This window comes from Lissotriton helveticus, chromosome 7 (genome assembly GCF_964261635.1).
Source record: "Lissotriton helveticus chromosome 7, aLisHel1.1, whole genome shotgun sequence".
Classification (NCBI taxonomy): Eukaryota; Metazoa; Chordata; class Amphibia; order Caudata; family Salamandridae; genus Lissotriton; species Lissotriton helveticus.
The window spans coordinates 1499721316-1499742480 of NC_136068.1; the positions used below are offsets into that span (position 1 = coordinate 1499721316).

At 44.3% G+C, this 21165-nt stretch overlaps 1 protein-coding gene and 1 long non-coding RNA gene across 3 annotated transcripts in view; one reads left to right on the top strand and one right to left on the bottom strand.

The window, feature by feature from the left end:
- LOC144770428 (uncharacterized) overlaps nucleotides 1–21165 on the top strand; it is a 398083-nt gene that overhangs the window by 84463 nt on the left and 292455 nt on the right. The gene's annotated exons all lie outside the window — the stretch shown is intronic.
- Nucleotides 1–21165, bottom strand: part of LOC144770427 (sulfotransferase 2A1-like) — a 117742-nt gene that overhangs the window by 22325 nt on the left and 74252 nt on the right. For both annotated transcript variants that reach the window (XM_078654935.1, XM_078654936.1), the window contains exon 5: nucleotides 584–678. In XM_078654935.1, coding sequence (XP_078511061.1) covers nucleotides 584–678 — 95 coding nt within the window. The remainder of the gene's footprint in view (nucleotides 1–583; nucleotides 679–21165) is intronic.

Below are 21165 nucleotides of genomic sequence, written 5' to 3' on the forward strand. Positions count from 1 at the left end.
AAAGGTTTATGTACTTTAACCCACATCTCAAAAGATCCCATCGACATTTTGAAGTCCCTCGAATAAACAGACTGATTCCCCACATTAACAATTTGGCAAAATACCAAAACACAGCTTTCCTGATACTGAAAACCCAACGCACTGTGGCAGATGAGGGGCTTCTGACACATGTTCAATCATATGTAACATGGAGGAGGAGCATGTCTAAAACAACCATGGATCTATCAACTCAGCCTAGTACATGCTCCTGCCACCAAAGAAAAGTTGTACTGAGTAAATGGCGCATCCACACTACGAGACTGAAGAACAATCGTAAAAAATGCTGATTTCCTAGGAGAAAAGGTTAAGGGAGACACAACCCAGCAGAGTCACCCTACCTCCATTTCAGTGTCTTGAAAATGAATCTATGTCATTACAAGTGCAAAGAAGATGCCATACAAATCATGGAAAAGCGTTATTCCCTAAACACCATTAAGGCTTAAATGAAGTAGCTTACTGCTTTACAAAGTAGTGGTTTAAAAACATTTTTAAAAGTTCTTTGTCAAACTCCTAAGCATCGCCACCCTCTCGCATTGATGGGTACCTGCAACATCCCCTCATAGCTCATCAGCAGAATATTCGTCTGGTCCTTCAAGGAGAGCCACCCAGAAACGTGGTCAAACCAGGAGCCGTACATTACTGGGGAAAGAGAAGGAGAGGGAGGTGAAAGATATGAATGGAAACACGAATGACAAAGAATTCAAAAAACGAAGGGTAGGACTACATGTGTCTGTATGTATGCATGCAGCAGCATGTGTCAAATTTGTTAGCATGTGTCAAATGTGTATGTAGGCAGGCGTCCGCATACAAGAAAGTGTCTGTGTAATCGGAGGGCATGCACATTTCCCTCCATGTGTTTGTGAGTGTGCATGTGCCTGTACATGAGAGCAAGTGTGTGCATGTACAATTTACTGAATGCGAGCTGCATGAACAAGTATCCTTGGGTGAACACTGCGTGCATAAAAATGTGCACCATAGTGTGTGCATTTATATGGACGAGTGCTTGCATATATTTGTACATGTACGTGCGTGAAGAGGTGCACGTGTATGCATGCAACTCTGGGCGTCATCTGCATGTGAGCAAAGATATGCATGATAGTGCTACTATAAAAGGTGCGAATGAAAGAAAGTACATTTGTTACTCCCCAACTATGTGCTAATAATTGTGTGTGTGCACGAGTATGTATAGACAGATGTATGCTTGAGTTAGTTCGTGCATGAGTTTGTGTTAGCATAAATGTCTTTAGATGAAGGAGCATCTGCAATTGTATAGCTGCCTATACACGTGTGAAACTGTATGCGAGAGTGATTGTGTTAAGTACACGAGTCTTCATCTACTCCCATGAAAGATTGGGCAATGCGGTTTAAAGCACCTATGAATATGCAAGTCTATGTGCAGAATAGCCAGGGTCTTTAAAGGTGTGTGCCGATCATCCTTTTCCAGCCTTTCTTCATCATGTACATATATACAGATAAAAAGAATGTCCTTGTGCACTGTAAATTCGCATGGTTGAAAACTGTAAAGCAAGTATTGTGAAAATTTGCAGTTTGAAAACTTCATTTGGGATCCCAGCCCCAATCTGTTATTTTCCAACGCTGAATAATGCGGAACAGAGACTGGTTTACCATTAAGTTTTGTTATTCATGTATTTATTGAAGTGATTTGTATAGTGCTACTTTGCTTTTTAGAAACTTCAAAGTGATGGCATTCAGAAAGAAGGCATTGACTGCAGGAAAGGGAAGTTAGTGTCCAATGGGGGGACGGGGTGGAGGGGGATTGGTAAGTCTTCTGTACTAGCTTTGCCCCCCAGACAATATCAGTTAAAGTCTGGTATGAAAAGTTAATTTGTTGGCAGTTTATTTAATTTCAAGGATTAATCCACTGGATGGATTGTTGGTTGATCTCAGTGACATTGGGCAAAGGACATTGGCAGGATGGTCAGTTTCTGCAGGAATGCAGGACGTTTGACCAGAATGCTTTGCGGGTGATCCAAAAAACTTTGAATTCAATCTACTGACGGCTAAGGGAGGAGTGGTTCTGTTTTCTGAGCTTACAGTTGCTGCTTTGTTCTGAAGTCTTTGCAGGCTGGCAATTAATTTCTCGGGCAGAGTAGATGCTCTCTCGGTCCTCTGGAGAGGGGTGTGCTGCAAATCCAAAGGCTTTGCCAAGAGTCGATTCTGGGTGCAAAAGTGAGGGTGATGCAAAAAATACTTCTCAGTTTCCTCGCTTCTGGTTAGGTTTATGGAAGTGTTTCAGGAGGCGTAGACCAGCTAATGGTGCCTATAACAGGATCTCCCGCTTGGCCCTATGGATGTACAGAACGCTGCTTTACTTCATCCAATGGAACACATGGGCCAGGAGCATGGAGATGTCAGCTATGCTTCCCTTTACGGTTCAGACGGAGTATCATCAGCATACATTTGGAAGTGTCTGACAACAGGAATTTGGCAGAGGGGGTGCTTGCCAATAGGTGTGTGTTAGTTGGTAATTTACAACTAGGAGTTGTTTTTCTGCATTGAAGCATCTCTTGTATAAGTGAACAGTCTTTTTTAGTGTTTAAAAACAAATACAGGCCTGCTCGAGGAAGGACATTTTGGCGAAAAGTATGAGAAAAAATTAGATTAAAGAGAAAATACTCTTTCAGCCAACCCCTTGCTAGTTATAAGCTCCGTCTTAGTTTGGGGAATAAGTGCCCACACATGAAAAAGACAATGAGAAGTCATGAGGCCAGGGATATGGTAAAGGGTGACTCACAACTGAAATGAGAGACCCGGTTGTGATATTAAGAAGGAACAAAAATCCTCCTCCTTATATATATATATAAGAGTAGAAAATGTGGGAGGGAGAATGAATCTTGCTCCTAATGTGTTTCTAGCCCTCAGTACAGCGTAACAGAACGAGTATTTGTAAAACACACGTTCACCAAAGTGTATCTTGGTGCTGAATAACAAATGTTTATTGTTACCAAACTCAATGGTACTCATTTTATCGACCTCAGAAGGATGAAAGGCTGAGTGGACCCACCCGGATTTAAACCTGTGACCATGAGGTAGCACACAGGTCCCTATAGTGGACGCATTAGTGCACTAAGCCACCAGATCCCGCTTGACAGCATAGAATGTTCTGCTCCATATACAGGGCAAAAAAAAGGAATATCTTCAGAAACTGACTCCTTGCTACATACATACAATTACACCATAATCCAACTACCCCATGACAATAACCATGCTTAAGCATAAAAGAAGTAGATAGAAAGGCAGGTGTTTGTGTGGTCACAACACTTAGGGCCCAATTTATATTCAGGAGGTTGGCCAGTTTATCCGCCCGGAGACAGAGTAAATTACTCTGTCGATCAATGGATACCACTCGCCTGATTCATAAATGACTGACAAGCTGGCAGTCATTTCTAAACCGTTGGCAGGAACTGCAGTTATGGCGGTTCCTGTCAATGCTTTTTGCAGTTTAGTGAACGGCTCCATCAACAGCCCAAAGCCTTGCATGGATTTTCTTTTTGAAAATAAAAAAAGAAAATACTCCCCTCACCATGGAGTCCTCTCTGATTTTCTTTTGTTTTTTCGCAGTTTTATATAGTGTATATAGTGCAAACTCGACCCAAAGATATTGGAGCGCTTTATATGTGTGACTACTCCCCCATTTCTCTCGTGTGTCCAGTGCATTGGGCAGGGGATGCCTCAGGGTTCTGCTCGGAGTCCTGGACTTTTTAACCTGTACGTTCGACCCCTTGCTACGGTGGCTAGGGACAAAGGCCTTACTATGGTCTCCTACGCTGACAACACACAGCTGGTGGTGGCCCTCTCCAACGAATCTATGCAGGACGCTTCCAAGTTCAGAAGTTGTCTGGCGGCAGTCGCGGAGTGCATGACCTCCAACTTAATGCCAATAAAACCAGGGTGTTGCTAGTGGGGAAAGACCAGAGCCTGTGGAGTGAGCAATGGTGGCCTACATCTCTTGGTAGTGCGCCCATCCCCAAGAAAGTGGTTAAAAACTTTGGGGTCTGGATGGACTCCACCCTCAGCTTCCAGGATCACACCAGGAAGGTAGCCGGTACTTTTTTCTGCATTCTTCGTGGACTTATACCGCTGCTGGGGTTCTTTGATCCACCCACTCATCAGCTGATCGTCCAGGCGGCGATACTATCTAGACTGGACTACACCAGCTCGCTTCCACCTTGGAGCAAATCATGCTGAGGTGGTGCGCTTGCAGCGAGTCCAAAATACAGCCGCCAGAGCCCTGCTGGTGCTCTGGCGTTGATGCTCAACAGCTCGTGCTATCCGACAATTACATTGGTTGCCTATGGCTAACCGAATCGAATTTAAGGCTCTCTGCCTATCATTTAAAATTCTTACGTTTGCGTCTCCCGGACTTTTGGCCAACTTGTTGGCACCTTACGTTCCTGAACGCCAGCTGCGCTCTCTGTGGCAAAACTTGGCTGTGATCCCTCGAGTGAACCATCTCCGTGCCGGAATCGGTCCTTTCGTTGTTTGGCAGCCAAGTTATGGAACTCTCTGCCCTTTCAGATTCGTAGTCTGGATAGCCTGCTGGCCTTCCGTAAAGCCATTAAGACCTACCTCTTTCCTGCGGCATAATTTTGTCTTTTTATATCCACTTCTTCATTTGCCCCTTTGCTCAGTTTCTTAGCCGCTATGCCCTGCTAGTGCTAGCGCCGGGACGCCTCTTTGCTGAGGCAGCTGCACGCTTTATAAGCTTAGTTAACATAACATAACAGGAGCACAAGTTACATCAAACAAAGCACATTCATTTTTGGTGGGCACGAGGAGATTAAGTGATTTTCCTAGAATGACAGTATATTGAGTGACTGCAAAGACTTGAACCTGGGTTCCCCAGTTTCAAAGTTGGTAGTTCTGGCCGTTATGCCACACCCTCTCCCCTCCTTGGGATTTTCTTTTTGAAAATAATAATGATAATGTCCCTCTTGCCATGGAAGTTCTCTCCCCTAGTGAGGGGAGCATTTAGCAGTTTTCATTGTCCCTTTCCGCCAATGTTTTTCTGGTGATGCTACGCAGTTGACACTGACCTCAATTTCCATCCATCTAAATTAGGTGGGTAGAGTCAGACATCCGCCTGTGACGGCTCTTACTCCACAGGGCCGTTGGAGGATTTAATAATGGCAGAAACGGAGTAGTCTCCACCATGATTAAACATATGGTCCACCCACATTTAAATCGGGTAGGGGGACAACAATTTTGGTGAGGAGGGAACACTGCCACTGTTGCAACAGAGTTCCCTCTCAGCCAATGTATAAATTAGGCCCTAATTTAGATCTCAGTAACATACAACACCTTATTGCCTGCACCACGGGTAAAGTAACACTGGAATCCAAAACAATGGTTCAAGTATAAAACTTAAATAATTCAATCATCCAAAATGGAGACATACAAGAAAAAAGGGGAAGAGAGAGAGAAGAAAAGACAGCCCAATATTAATTGGGCACAAGATACCCATATATACAATATTTCAATGAAGGACAAAATCTTTGTTTATTATTATTATTATTATCATAGGTTTACACAAACAGTACAAAAATACAGTATGACAAAGTGGCTGAGGGACAATATACAAGGAGGATATTCAGAAAGAAACAAACACAGCAAAAAAATGTGTCCTCTTCATTTAGAGCCACATTAAAGTGAGGTTCCGTAAAAATTATTATGATGTTCTGGGCATTGCCGAATATGGATAAGTTTGGTATCTACGAATCGCAAATGATGAGTTCGGCAAGTGTGCGAATTTTCGCTACACTACCTGCCAGGGTTCGTCTAATATTACGTGTTCTTCGTCTGAACCCTTAGGTTCCATTTTAGATACGGCATCCATCTTGTTTCTTGCCCTCACGTAGTCAGCGAGCAGGTAACTGTTCGCCCCTTGACCCTCTAGTTCCCAAGCCTTGCGGAAGACGCATATTCCTTTCATGCGTCTTTATGGCCGGAGGAATGACACAGCAAAGGCAGATGGCTCAGCTTGAGGGTAATCTGGCCGTGCCGGCCTATTGTGACAGCCGTGCAGGCGATGGGATCCAACTCTTTGATCCTACGATCATGCTTCCTATATTACCCCCACACTCTTTTCTCTACACGTGTCTGACTTCCTTGCAGCTGCTCTTGTCTCTTCTTCTTTGTCATTTACAAACTCTAATGGGTGTGCCTAATGGTGGGAATGTGTACTTTTACAGTTGGGAACCGGCATGGCTATTGTAATTATGTTCCGGGATTCTGAACACATGAAAGCGACCCTTTTGAAGTCTACTGTGGGAACCGAATTGTAATCTTTTGTCCACATGTTATGCAATGGCAACATTCTGTATAAAAGAGAGCGACCAACGTATACAATTTGAAGCAGACTCGCAGAACCTACATGTTCATGTACTTCTTATGACTCCTGTTTCCCTGCAGTAATAAAAGCTGATCTTTGACGCCGAAGGAAGTGTCCCGTGTCTCTGTAGTTTGTGCGCCGAAACAGGTATCCCATGAAGGTTATAGGTGTTGTTCCCTGGCACCGCTGGTACTGTTAAAAGTCCAGTCCTTCAGTTGGCGCCCAACGTGGGGCGACTTCAGCGGTACCGGTCCAAAGCCTGACGATCGTGAGGAACTTCGTGTGAAATCTCCGAGGGAAGGTGCACCCCGCTTCATCGATCCTGTTGTCGAAATAAGTGGCCCGAAGTTTTTCCCTGCGAAGATTCCCGCCTCCTGACGGCTGCGACGGACCGATGCCCTGACTGTCGACCTGTCTTCGACGCCCGGCGCAGACCTTATGTACAAGCGAGACGATAGACGGGCCTTCCTGGTGACGCCATTGAAGTTCTGAGTTAAGTATTTTGTGGGTCGCTCCCAGTCCTTAGTGGTTGTTCTAGCTTCTTGAAAGCTTTGTTGTTGGCCTTTAAGGCTTTGTTGTAATAGCTCACCGAGCTTTGTAATAGCCTCCTCAGGCTTTGTGGTTAGCTCTCCGAGCTTTGTGATAGCCTTAAGGCTTTGTTGTATTGCATGGTTCCATTGCATTTGTGGTTCTTAGTATTGGTCCTTAGTATTATTTGACAGTTGCAACTGCCAAAAACCGAGGGTTTTGACTTACACGAGGTTTAATTGCTTCGGTAATCCTTGAAGTTTGATACTAGGTTAGTGTGCACGATGCCTAGCCATAGTGGTTTGTTTCGTATTTTCAAATGTTGCGCAATGGATTCCCGGTTGGAGGACTCGTGTCCGATACCTCCAGTTGGAACTCCGATACATGATCTTTATAGTCGACATGGTGTAGGTCCTATAATCTATAATGATTACTGGGTCCGCTATACAAAGAAAGACGGTGACCTTAGATGGCCACCACATGGAACTTTTGAATTTTCGATTTTAGATAATCTTGAGGCTAAATTATTTTTAAAGAAAGCTAGGCCAGCTATGTTTGATTCCTTTCGGATATGGCGTAAAGAGGCCAAACAGAAAGAAATCAAACAACTTAAAAAGGATCAAAAGCAAGGGTTTGTTCCGATAATGCAAACTATACGAGAATGTAAACAGGACAAAGAAGAAAAGGAAATGGAAATCTCTACTAGATTGCATCATATGAAAATAGATAAATGTTACCCAGTTTTACCGAATACTTTAGAAAAGAAAGAAGAAGATTGGAAGGAGGATTCCTTGTTATCATATTTAATGAAATCACCACCTCCTTACGTACAGGGTGCTACTGCTCCTGTAGCTCCTCCTGTAGTACCTCCTGTTGCTCCCCTTGTTGCTCCAGCGGCTGCGGGTCAGCCCGCTGTTAACCCTACGTTTGTTCCACCACCTGTCCTTGTTCCTACTGCTCCTGTATCTGTACCTTCGCAGACTGTTGTTTCTGCTACTCCAACTATCTTGTCAGTTCCTACTATGCCTTCTTTCACCTCCAGTGTTGTTGCCCCTGTTTTTCTTTCTCCTTCTGTTCGTAAGCGTGTTCCTAACTCTGTTGCTACCCTTTATTCACCTTTTTCTGGTCCGTTATTTTCGTCTGATTCATCTGAAACTCCTCAGAGACGGAGTCAGATCCCTAGTGGTAGGGAAAAAGAGACATTAATAACCATGGCACATAGGTGGATGAAACATCCTGCTAATTACACTCCACGTGTAGTCTTTGATACATTTTCTCAGTTTAATGAGCCTACGCAGAGATTCGTGTTTGAGGAGATGTGTAACTTTTTGAGGGAAGAATGGTATAATGATGATGTAGATAATGTACCGTCCGACATAATTGAACTTCAGAGTCACTTTTCGAACGGTATGATTATAGGAGACGATGTACGACGTGCCGTGGAACGCTTATTAGCGTTTAGATCCACAGCACATTCTCGGGTATCAGCAGATGATACCACCGAGAATTGGAAAGCGGTTCCTGGTCAATATCCCATGAGAGAGGTTCCGCCACTGTGGGTGCCTGGTGATCCTAATGCAAACCCTGTGGTTCTACCACATTTTCGAAGGGTATGGATACATCTTCCATGGAAACGATCGGAAGTTTTGCAAGTGAAGCAATCCTTACCTGATCCGCGTAAAAACCCGGCTGGTTATTATAAAGAGTTATCACAACTGGTAGAAGCTTCTATTATGAACCTTGCTGATATCGACATGTTGTTTGGCAATGTTGTACCGCAACCAGTTTGGGCTAAAATTCGTCAAGCCAATCACGCAGTTGAATTAGGCGGTGATTGGGCTGCACTGCTAGCGGCTGATGCATTACAAGTTGGTGGGGCTAAGCCCGACCAGCTAATATTAGACTTGCCGCAGAAAATCATTACGCTCATGAAAACTATCATGCCAGCGATGAAGGTGAACTGGGATAAGTTATCAGCTTGTAAGCAAAAGAAAGACGAGAGTGTCTCGGATTTCTTTACAAGATTTGAGGAAGCGTTTGTCGACCACAGCGGCCAGGACATGGGTGCTGAGGGAGGCCAGCGGTTATTCGTTGACAAGTTCGTATCGAATTTGCTGCCTGAGCTATGCAACAAATTAAAGAATTCAGAGAGTGCGTGGGCAGTTTCAACCCCTGCGCAAATACTAGCAACAGCCCAGTATTATGAGAATAGGGAAAAGGAAGAAAGTGATCGTGTAGAGAAGAAAACGAAGGAGCTCAAGACGAAGGTTTTGTTACAGCAAGCATACCCTCCACGATCAAGCCAAACTGATTCACAACAGCAGTATCGACCACGAGCACAGCCCAATAGGACACAGCCGCGTTCTGACAATTTTGATTATAGATTTTCCCTTGGGTATAATCAGTGCGCATATTGTAAGAAAGAGGGACACCTAAAATATGATTGTCTTGCCTTACGGGACCGCCTAAATGGTGTGTCAGCACGAGGAAATCGTGGTAGTGGTCCCCAACAGGCATCACGAGGTAGAGGTCGTGGTTCATCCCACAATCAGAGTGATCGTTATCAAAATCAATCAGATGCAAATAATTGTTTTGACCAGCGAAATGCAGGGTCAGTCCGATCTGCACAGTATAATGTGGACGATTATTACGTAGAGCATGAGACTGTTGTAAATGACCATTACTAGGACAGCCAACGACAAAGAGAGGGAGTAGTGTCAGTTCCGGTCGATCAGAGTGGGCCTTACGTTGCAGTGGCTACATTGGGTGTAGTTGAGCCTTTTCTGTTAGACACTGGTGCGACGAAAAGTTCCATCATGCATTCGAAACTCCCTGGCGCACCTTTGTCTGGCTTAACGAACGTTTCCGTTGGATTCTCTGGCGCTCCTGTTAGCAACCCAGTCTCTAGTCCTTTGCCTCTTATGATTGGTCCTCGTGAGCTAACGGCTCCACTGATTCTATCTACAGGTTGTGGTGAAAATCTTTTGGGCCTGGATTTGTTGAAACGATTATATGCAACATTGTATTGTTCCCCCGAAGGAGTGGAGCTTACATTGGGACAGAGAGTGATCTCTCCAATGTATTTATCGGTCGATAAATTCCCACCGGAATTGAGTTCCATCCCTGCGTCCTTATGGGCCACAGGTCCTAATGATGTAGGCTTGTTAGACATTCCACCCTATGTGATTCAATTGAAACCAAATGCGCGATTACCGCGTTTACCTCAATATCGTATTTCTCTTGAGGGCGAACGAGCGCTGTTAGCAATCGTTCATGATCTCATTGGAAAGGGTGTTGTTGAAGAAACTCGTGGAAATGTGTGTAATAGCCCTGTATTACCAATTCTAAAACGAACTGACCCAACTAAAGCTCCTGTGTATCGTTTTGTAATAGACTTAAGAGAAGTAAACAAAATAGTGATTCCACAATTTCCTGTAGTTCCCGACATTACGGCTTTACTAACAATGATTCCGGCATCTGCCTCCTGGTTCACAGTGATCGATCTAAAGAATGCTTTCTTTAGCATCCCAATTGCAGAGGAAAGCAGGGACCTATTCGGATTCTCGTTAGGTGGTCGCAGTTTTAGGCTAAAACGCGCTCCACAGGGCTACTGTGAGAGTCCGTCAATCTACAGCCAAGCACTTAAAGGTCAACTTGATGCCTTTGTATTACCTAAAGGTGCAGCTTTGATTCAATACGTTGATGATCTTTTAGTGGCAGCTGATACAGAGGCTATTTGCAAAACGGCTACAGTATCATTGTTACACTATTTACATGACTTACACCACAAGGTATCGCCTTCAAAGCTACAGTATTGTTGTCAAGAAGTTACCTATCTAGGTCACTTATTGTCAAGAGAAGGGAGAAGGTTGACCCCAGAGAGAATTGCAGCGATTTCCCGGATGACTGTGCCAAAAACCCAGAGAGATGTTCGTGCCTTTTTAGGTATTACGTCCTATTGCAGACAATGGATTCCAAATTTTTCATTGTTGGCGAAACCATTGATAGCCCTTACGTGCAAGGATGTTTCATCCCCATTGCCTTGGACTGAAGAGTGTCAGAAAAGTTTTTCTGAATTACGTGATGCGTTGTGTTCGGCTCCTGTGTTGGGCACTCCTGACTACAGTAAGCCGTTTACACTATACGTTCACGAGAGGGACGGTTGCGCGTTGAGTGTTCTGACACAACCTTTTGGTGGTAAGCAACGCCCATGTGCCTATTTTTCTTCGACTTTAGACCCAGTAGCAAGAGCCTTGCCAAGTTGTTTAAGGGCAACAGCGGCAGCTGCGGCGTCCATTCGACAGTCCGCAGGTTTAGTCATGAATAATATGCTCACGGTAATGGTTCCGCATGCAGTTGACACTCTATTGAATCGAACAAAAACTCAACATTTGACGAGCGCAAGATTGTCTGGATATGAGTTGACGTTGCTGGCCAGTCACATACGGATAAAACGATGTAATGTGTTGAATCCAGCAACATTGCTGCCGATCGACACAGAATCAAGTGGTGAAGCAGTACATGACTGCTATCTCAGAACTGAAGAGGAAACTAAGGGTCGTATTGACCTAAAAGATACTCCATTGACAGATCCCGATGGTACTTTGTATGTGGATGGTTCTTGTTTCAAGTTGCCGAACGGTGATGTGACGACTGCGTATGCTGTAGTTACATTGAGAACGATTGTGGAAAGCGAAAGACTAAGTCAGAATTCGGCTCAGGCTGCCGAGTTAATCGCTTTGACGAGAGCGTGTGTATTGTCTAAAGATAAGCGGGTAAATGTGTTTACAGATAGCCAGTACGCGTTTGGTGTGGCACATAGTTTTGGACGATTGTGGAGAGAGAGAGGATTCCTTACGTCGCATGGCACGAAGATTCAACATGGTCAGCTTGTAAATGATCTGTTAGATGCACTCACATTGCCTAAACAAGTGGCCATAGTCAAATGTAGCGCACATCAGAAAGTAACAGATGATGTGGGTCGTGGAAATGCGTTTGCAGATGAAACGGCTAAAGAAACGGCTAAAGATTTAACGAACAGAATGTATGTTACGAGCTCAGTGAGATGGCCAACAGAGACTGGTATGTGTGAAGACACATTTGAAAGTGTGAAAGGAATACAGAATAAAGCCACTGAGACGGAAAGAACTAAATGGAGAGAGAGCACGGGAAGATTGGATGAGAATGGATGTTGGGTTGATTTATCAGAGAAGCAGAGATGGATGTTACCGGATGCGTATGTGCTCGCTGTTGTTACAATGGCTCATGGTATGGCACACATCAACACTAAAGGCATATGCAAGTTGTTGTCTCATGTATGGAAGAATGATGGGATTACCAAGTGCGCCGAGAGAGTGGTTAAGAATTGTATGGTGTGTTTGATGCACAATCCTGGTAAGGGCACCCCCACTCCACCTGGCCATTTTGCCCCTCCTACGTACCCCTTCGAAGTTATCCAGTTGGACTTTATCCACATGGACCGATGTAACAACTTGAAGTATGTGTTGGTTGTGGTGTGTGCATTCTCTAGGTGGATTGAGGCCTACCCCCTTAAGGATAATACGGCTTTATGCACGGCAAAAATTTTGCTCAAAGAATATTTTCCCCGCTACGGAATGCCTCGGGTCGTATGGTCGGACAACGGAAGTGAGTTTGTTGGGAGTGTGATGAAGAGTGTGTGTCGCGGTTTAGGGATTGTACAAAAATTTCATAGTGCAAATCATCCACAATCAGCAGGATTGGTGGAAGGATATAATGGCACTTTAAAACTGAAATTGGCTAAAATTCAGGCAACAACTGGTTTATCATGGCCCGACGCTTTGCCTCTGGCTCTCCTGTCGACCAGGGCAACTGTACACTCTCGAGTAGGGCTCAGCCCATATGAGATTGTCTTCGGTCGTCCTGCTAATGTATGGGGAGTACCAAGACCAAAGGAATTTGACAGAATTGAATACCCTATGTTGATTGATTATCTCTATGATCTGACTGCTAAATTGAGTTTGATTCATCAACAGGTCTTTGAGTCTCTGCCGTCACAAACAGAGGGTCCTGGTCATCGACTTCAACCAGGGGACTGGGTCCTTGTTAAAAACTACGGACGAAAACGAAACCTAGAACCAAGATTTGTGGGTCCGTTTCAGGTACAGCTGGCCACGAGGACGGCGGTTCGATTACAGGGACGCCGGAACTGGGTACATGCTACCCACACGAAAAGAGTCCCGCTTCCTCTGCCGTCGGACACCTGGATGAGAAGAGGTTTTTCTTCATCTGAGACTGACACTCTACCACATTTCGTTCCATTCAGCGAAGCACGGCTTGTATCTGACACCGTTGCTGACTCCTCTCAAACAATTTCCTCCACATCAACTTTGGAAAATTTGACTGTTGAACAATTGCCTGAACAATTGAACACTCCTTTGTCGTCCAATCCATTGTTTGAAGATCAGACTCGCCCTGGAAGTAGCCGATATTTTCTTCGTCCACGAACAAGCCATAAATAAAAAGATTTTTTTTGTTTCTAGGTTCTACATTGCTCTGAAAACAGTGGACATTATATATTGTGTATTTTTTTCTTTTTCGTACAGCCAAGAACATTATTTAGCTAGAACCTACCATCCAGGTTGACCGTAAGGCCGTGCGGGTACTTCCTTCTGTTTAGCAGCTATCGACACAAGGTTGGTTTCTATTATCGATTTCTGGGAACTCCTGGAAATTGATAACCGCTACTCAGAACGAAGTGCGTCAAGAACGTCGCGGACGGTCGTTAGGGGATGGAATCATCATTGTCTAAGCTGTCGGAAAGAGAAGAAATGTTGGCGCAAAGATCTACATTGCAGAAAAAATGTCATACAAAATGGTTTTTCTCACAAGTAATCATACTGTTTCTCACCATATCTATGCTATTGGTAGGAGGAATATATTATGGGTCTCAGTTCTTATTGTCTTCTGCTACACCTACTCTTCCATCTCATGATCAATATTTCGTTTCTACTGTTTCTCCACATTCCTTTTATCCTCTGCCTCAACACTAACAAATCAGACGTGCGGAATTCAGAAACAACTCTTTTATACAACTCCTGCATCAGCATCAGTTAGTGGTAAACACTACCAACTGTTGGGTGTGTGGGTTAATGCCACATACTATGGATAAAGGTATTCCGTACCTAGTTCTGCCTTATAGTGCACAAGGGTCAGCTCGAGCATTGCAAACTATGTTCCGTAGTGCACTAGATTCCTACCCCCATCGAGAACCACGCTCAGCAAACTCTGGTCCTGGCCCGTACCACAAGACTCTGGCGAGAGCTATTGCAGACTTAGATAGAGATATTTTTGACGCATCGCTCATCCCAGAGGAAGAGGTGCGAGCATATAAGGAACTAAGTGAGGCTGAGTACAGCTTATCAGTGGGTGAGAGGCAGCTTAAAAGCTCGCCACCGATATGGATTGTACCTCACCTTGGTAATTTTTGCTTGAAAGGTCTTGGTCGAAATCCGAGAGCTCAGTTTGGGGAGAGTGCTTGCACCGAGACATATGTCTTACCGACACTCTCCTCCCCTGTTTTCCTGCCTGCCAAGGGTACTTACTTTGTATGTTATGATCGAGCCTATACGTGGTTACCTCATGACTTCTCGGGTACTTGCTATATTGCGAATCTTTTGCCTCCCACTTTCACTGTGGCCTCTGATTATCACAGGAATAGAATTGTAAGAGGTGTGATTAGCAAAGAAGATACTTCCGGACAAGAAGCTGGAGACTTCTTTAAGGGTTTCCTACCGTTCTGGGGACCGATGGTCAATAGCAGGAACCTGAGGCAGTTAACTCGTGTAGTAGAATCAACTGCCAACATAACTGCAAATGCCCTTGGTAATTTGACAGCCGAAGTCCAGGCGGATAGACTGATGACGTTGCAGAACCGTATGGTTCTAGATATCATTCTAGCAGATAGAGGTGGGGTTTGTAAAGTCATCCATTCGAGCTGCTGCATATTCATACCTGATAACGCTCCAACGGTTTATCAAGCCATCTCTAAGTTGCATAAAATTTCGGAGTCCATACACGTGGACGAAGGAAATTGGACGCTTCTGGGATGGTTTTGGGGTCTGATATCGACTTGGGGTTGGAAGATTCTGATGATCATAGGAATTGTTGTGACATTTCTGTTCTCATGTTGTCTTTGTGTGCAATGTGGTCCTGCCTTATGTGGCCTTTGTGCTACGACGTGTATAAGACAGCCCATTGTCACCAAAGAGGCATTGAGAAGCGTGGCTCAGTGGTTAGAGGCGGCAGACCTGGAAGCTGAGATCAGCCGTGGACCAGGGTTCGATTCCCCGCCTCGGCGGGTCTCGGGCTCAAAAATTCCACGGACTTGATAATTCTCGTTCCGGTGCCTACTCAACTCACGGGGTCACACTCTGCGACTCTGGGCAATAGCTTGCTTAATCTCCACTACGGCCCCTCGCGGCGGGATGCCTGGCTTTCACCTTGTGGACACCCTGCCGGGGTATCTCACAGGGGAATACCAGGACGGGTTCCCTAAGCAAGCGCCGAGATGCCTACGGGTAGTCGTGCGCTATACAAGAGCGTAATCATTTCATTTCATTTCATTGAAGGATCGAATAATGTATCAACAACATCTGAGTGATCTGATGAGTATCGAAATCAATTATGATTCCGACTAGTGCTTGCCTACATGAGGGCAAAAGGACCGTCTGAGGTTCCGTAAAAATTATTATGATGTTCTGGGCATTGCCGAATATGGATAAGTTTGGTATCTACGAATCGCAAATGATGAGTTCGGCAAGTGTGCGAATTTTCGCTACACTACCTGCCAGGGTTCGTCTAATATTACGTGTTCTTCGTCTGAACCCTTAGGTTCCATTTTAGATACGGCATCCATCTTGTTTCTTGCCCTCACGTAGTCAGCGAGCAGGTAACTGTTCGCCCCTTGACCCTCTAGTTCCCAAGCCTTGCGGAAGACGCATATTCCTTTCATGCGTCTTTATGGCCGGAGGAATGACACAGCAAAAGCAGATGGCTCAGCTTGAGGGTAATCTGGCCGTGCCGGCCTATTGTGACAGCCGTGCAGGCGATGGGATCCAACTCTTTGATCCTACGATCATGCTTCCTATATTACCCCCACACTCTTTTCTCTACACGTGTCTGACTTCCTTGCAGCTGCTCTTGTCTCTTCTTCTTTGTCATTTACAAACTCTAATGGGTGTGCCTAATGGTGGGAATGTGTACTTTTACAGTTGGGAACCGGCATGGCTATTGTAATTATGTTCCGGGATTCTGAACACATGAAAGCGACCCTTTTGAAGTCTACTGTGGGAACCGAATTGTAATCTTTTGTCCACATGTTATGCAATGGCAACATTCTGTATAAAAGAGAGCGACCAACGTATACAATTTGAAGCAGACTCGCAGAACCTACATGTTCATGTACTTCTTATGACTCCTGTTTCCCTGCAGTAATAAAAGCTGATCTTTGACGCCGAAGGAAGTGTCCCGTGTCTCTGTAGTTTGTGCGCCGAAACAGGTATCCCATGAAGGTTATAGGTGTTGTTCCCTGGCACCGCTGGTACTGTTAAAAGTCCAGTCCTTCAAAAGCGTCAACAGCATTTAGACCATGAATGAACTTAGAAGGTCATCATCAGGACAAAACAATTAACTTAGGAGAGTTATTTTCACTAAAACATTGAACGATTTTTCCATGAACTAATACAGATGAGAAATCACATGATGTGCCAAAACTCCGTACAGATACGAATAGAAACGTTCCGTATTAGAAAACTTAATTAAATTATGACAATTCACGGGGCCAAAGATGATAAAGTAGTTCACAAGACTTCAAACGTTATTTAAGGAGAAAGGACTAAATGAGCGGTTCTCCACGGGTCCAAAATAGTAGATGCAGTTAATGAAGAATTAAACAACAGGGCTGGAATAGGAAATCACAGGCGATGGGCTCACCTAATTGCCCCTCTTGACTTCACCTGGTCCCACCAGCATAACGGTCAAGAACTCGTCCGGAAAACAGATGAAGAAACAAGATCTTGGCGTAGGGCCCATTTATTGGTCAGCGCGATGGTGTAAATGACCTCATTGCCCTGATGGAGAGACCGTTCACCAGATTTAGAAATGACCACCAAGCAGATGACTTTTTTTTAAGGCTTTTCCAGGACTCAGTTACAGCGGTACATATCAATACTTTGCAGTTTTGTACAGGGCTTGGTCAGCATGGAGCCTTGCACCAAATTGTTTGACATCTTTCCAAAAAGAGAATCCAGCTTCAGGATTTTCTTTTTAAAAATAATAAGGATAATGTTCCCTTTGCCATGGGAGTCAACTCCCAATGCGAGGGCCATTTTGTGTATTACTGTCCCTTACCACCAGGGATTGCCTGGCGGTGACAGCAAGTCAAAAAACTGCTAAATATCTGCATTTTCTAGTTGGGCAGAGGAAGAAATAACCAATTACTCAGTTGGGCTGGGGGGGAAGGGGGACTGGTCACAGCGATGACAAAGTAGTCACTGCCGTAGTCAAACTATGGTCCGCTTGCATATGAATTGGGCAGGCGGACAATGTTGTTATTAAGAGTACAAATTGGCGTGTCTTTATAAAATGCCCGGTTTAAATTTTAGCTGAACCTATTTGTGTCTGCCGACTTGGAGTGGTGCATGACAATGTTTGGGTATTTGTAAGATGCACTTACACAAAACAATTCCTTAGTGCTATAATGGTGGAGAAAAGCAGAACCATAATAATAAACAAGAAATTACAGCGAATGATTTAGGACATGCCATTTGCATAGAATAAGCTTGTTAAAACAGCCATTTTGGTAACTACGTATCCACCCATGAGGTAGAAGACATTAAATCTCCAATCTTGTTTCAACTGAACTTACCCGTGTTACCTCTTCTGTGGAGCACCACCCATCCACCAACTTTTAAACGAACCTTTTGCAAAGTGTATCGTTGCCAAACATGATCTACCAACCACATTAAAAACAAGCATTGGCATAGCCAATAGGTCTCGCCTTTGGGACCTTATAAGTGTTTAGTTATCCAGCACAATATCCTTGGTGCAACAACTTTAACTGTTGCATGGCTAAACACTCATAAGGTCCCAATGGCGAGACCTATTGGCTATGCCAATGCTTGTTTTTATTTCCTGGAAAGCAGGGGATCGCATCGCACTGGATGCGTACTTTAGGAGGTGCTGTGTTTTCAAATATATTGAGACTTTAATTGCACTTGCTGCCGAGTTCCTTGCCTCTAGCTCTTTTCAGGCAGCAATAAATATGCCAAGATAACTCTGGTGATTAACGGGCCTGCTGGAGAGGGATGGGGTTTTGTCTAGTGGCAGTTTTCACTCATCTATAGTAGCCCAGGCAGGATTAGCATGCCTGCTGCAATGCATGTGTACCATGCAGATCACAAAGTGCATATAATGTAGCTAGCTCAGTGGGTTGTTTTTGTCAGAGAGATCCTTTTGTTACTTGCAGTTTATAGATTAAGATCCTAATATAGAACAGTTAGCTACCAACTGTCATCAAGGCGCTCCAAGCAAACTGCAAGGTATAGATTAGAGTTGTGATTTTTCCCCCTAGTCTTTCATTATTTAAATGTTGTAAAAAGGTCAAAAGGGTCAATTGGGTAGAAATCAATTCTTACTAAAGACTACCCTCAACCATGGTGTTTTATTTTAAATTCGGAGTTATTGTTTCTACAGATCAGCACTCAAACTATACTGCCTACCAGTATGGATGACATGCGATTCCTACACCTTGTAGTCCTCTGTCTTGTGTAACATTTCCTACACACTTACTTACACCTATGATTCACGTGCCTCTGTGTAATGTGTGTGATGTAAAATGCTCTGAAACCCAACACTGGCTTAGTAAAACAAAAGAAATTAATTTGAGAGAGAGAGTGGTTATGGAGACTTAAGGGGCACTGTAAAAGGGTGGTGATGAGGGAACCACAGTTAAGGTGGTTAATTGGGGGGTGCCAACAAACATTGTTGCACCGGACGCCACCAGTGCTGAAGCTGGCCCTTTTGGAAAGTCAATCATGTTGGCTGTCCGTTCTTTAATGTCTATAATTATTTTGTTTTAAGCACCTGGCTCAACTTTCAGTCCACCTCTCGTGAGCTCGGCCTGGACTTCCTGTCAAAGCTACACAGGAAAGTAAAGTATGATGAACTTTCCAAATCAGACCCAATACCCACTAATCCTAGTCATCAGGGAACCACGATATAACATGTTTGCTACTGGGTAGTGATTCCTAAAACGATGGCATACATTGAATTGCTTGACACACCAGTTCCAGAGGCATGTGCCCCTATCCAATCAATGGCCATCTAAAATACTGATCGCCGCACAAAAAAGAAATAGCATCTTTAAAAATGTCTCAAACTATTGGGGTGGGGGTGGGGGCAGGGACAATGATTGAAGCTGCAAATGAATATAAATAGGCCACCAAAGAAATTAAGAAACTCCCATGTGAGTAGATTGTGAAAACAGGCACACGGTCAAATTCGTTTCCCATGATTAAACTAAGTGAGCGTGTCAGTTAACCAGGATTAGAACCCTTTATTGGTTGACTGTACAGCCTACAGCGCCAATACTAAACATCTTTGCCCAAAGTAAAGGAGTACTAAAGGTGGAGCCAAACAAGAAGCTTCAGACGAAGGGAGGGAGGAGAGAATGCATTTCACCAGCTTGACAAGAAATGGAGACCGATATTCAGAAAAAGCAAATGATTGCGGTCCTTTTGTATCACATATTACCTTACCGAATAAATAAAAAGTAGGCTACCAAAGATCCTTGCAGCAGGCTCATTAACACAACGAGATATCTACTTGTAACCCACGTGGTAACATAACTGCATTGTTCACAACAGAGTGACATGCTATGGCTCGAGGAACACGAAGCACAATTAAATGTGTTTCTATTGTGGTAACAAACACACTAAATGTTTCCAGATGTCTTACACATGATCACCAGAATAGGATTGCTCCCTTCTGCTTCTTGGGATATCCTCTACACCAAATGTGGCAAAGTAATATCACTGGCTTTCAAAGCACACAGGGCAGAGCGATAGGAATCTGTTGCAAACTAGTTTCCTTGTTGCAAAAATAAAATGCCATCGTCTACTCTCAGTAAGCGAAAGGCACCCAGTGCCCACGCATCACAACTGCAAGTAGCAGAGATCAGGCTGGCGTGATTTACTGTGTTGGAGAGCAGATACCAACCACCCGCTGGACAAAGAGCTTCTGACCAAGGCACAAATTGCCTCTGGGGCATTACCCAGCGAAGGATAGCCAGGAAGGATATTGTATGCCTTTAGGATCCTGTGAGGATGGAGGGTAAGAAAATCAAGTGCAATACTGGCTTCTACAAAGGAAATAGCTGTAGGCAATGCCTGGCTTTTCCCCATTCAAATTTTGCACATTTCACCAACTCAATTAGTGGACAAATCGGTTTTCTATTCTGCACGACTTGGTGCACACTATATAAATATCTTTAATCAAACAGCAGTAAATGATTAGGTTAATCGCTGGCTTTAGCGATATCTGTACAGGTCAAAGAGGTCACAAACTCGGGCTCAGACTACAGGGATCCTTAAAAATAGTACTATATAGCTTGAATTGTAAACAATGCTACGGCAGTATAGAAAAATCCATATTTGGCGAGGGTGGGCAATGCCACTGAAGAATATTCCTATGATTTTGAGTGCTCTTAAACCCGTGGCATGGTCAAAAGCAACACTGAGGTACTATCAAGGTCTTTCCCAGTAATTAAAATGGCGTTAATCATACATTTATTTTTGCTAGGGCTGAGAATCGGAAACTGCAGGATTAGCACAATTTACTCATTAACTCTTGAACACGGACAGCCTAGCTCCCCTGTTCAGCCACAAAGAGCAGGCATTTTCCAAGTGCCCACATGACCTGCATCCACCCACACAATGCTGACTGCACATGTAAAGCGCGCATTTCTAACTTTATGGAATTGTACTGATTTATTCCACTGTACTAGCTAGCAGTTCACAAGCCCCTATGACTGAGCCGTGGGACTTGACCGTTGGACTCGGTGGAGAAGTGTGCCTCACTGGTTAGAAGCGGCAGACCCTGAAGCAGAGGTCAGGTCCGGGATCAGGGTTCAATTCCCGACGTGGCAGGGTCTTGGGCTGAATGTCCGCGGACTCGATAATTCTCGCCTCGGTGCCTACTCTAATCAT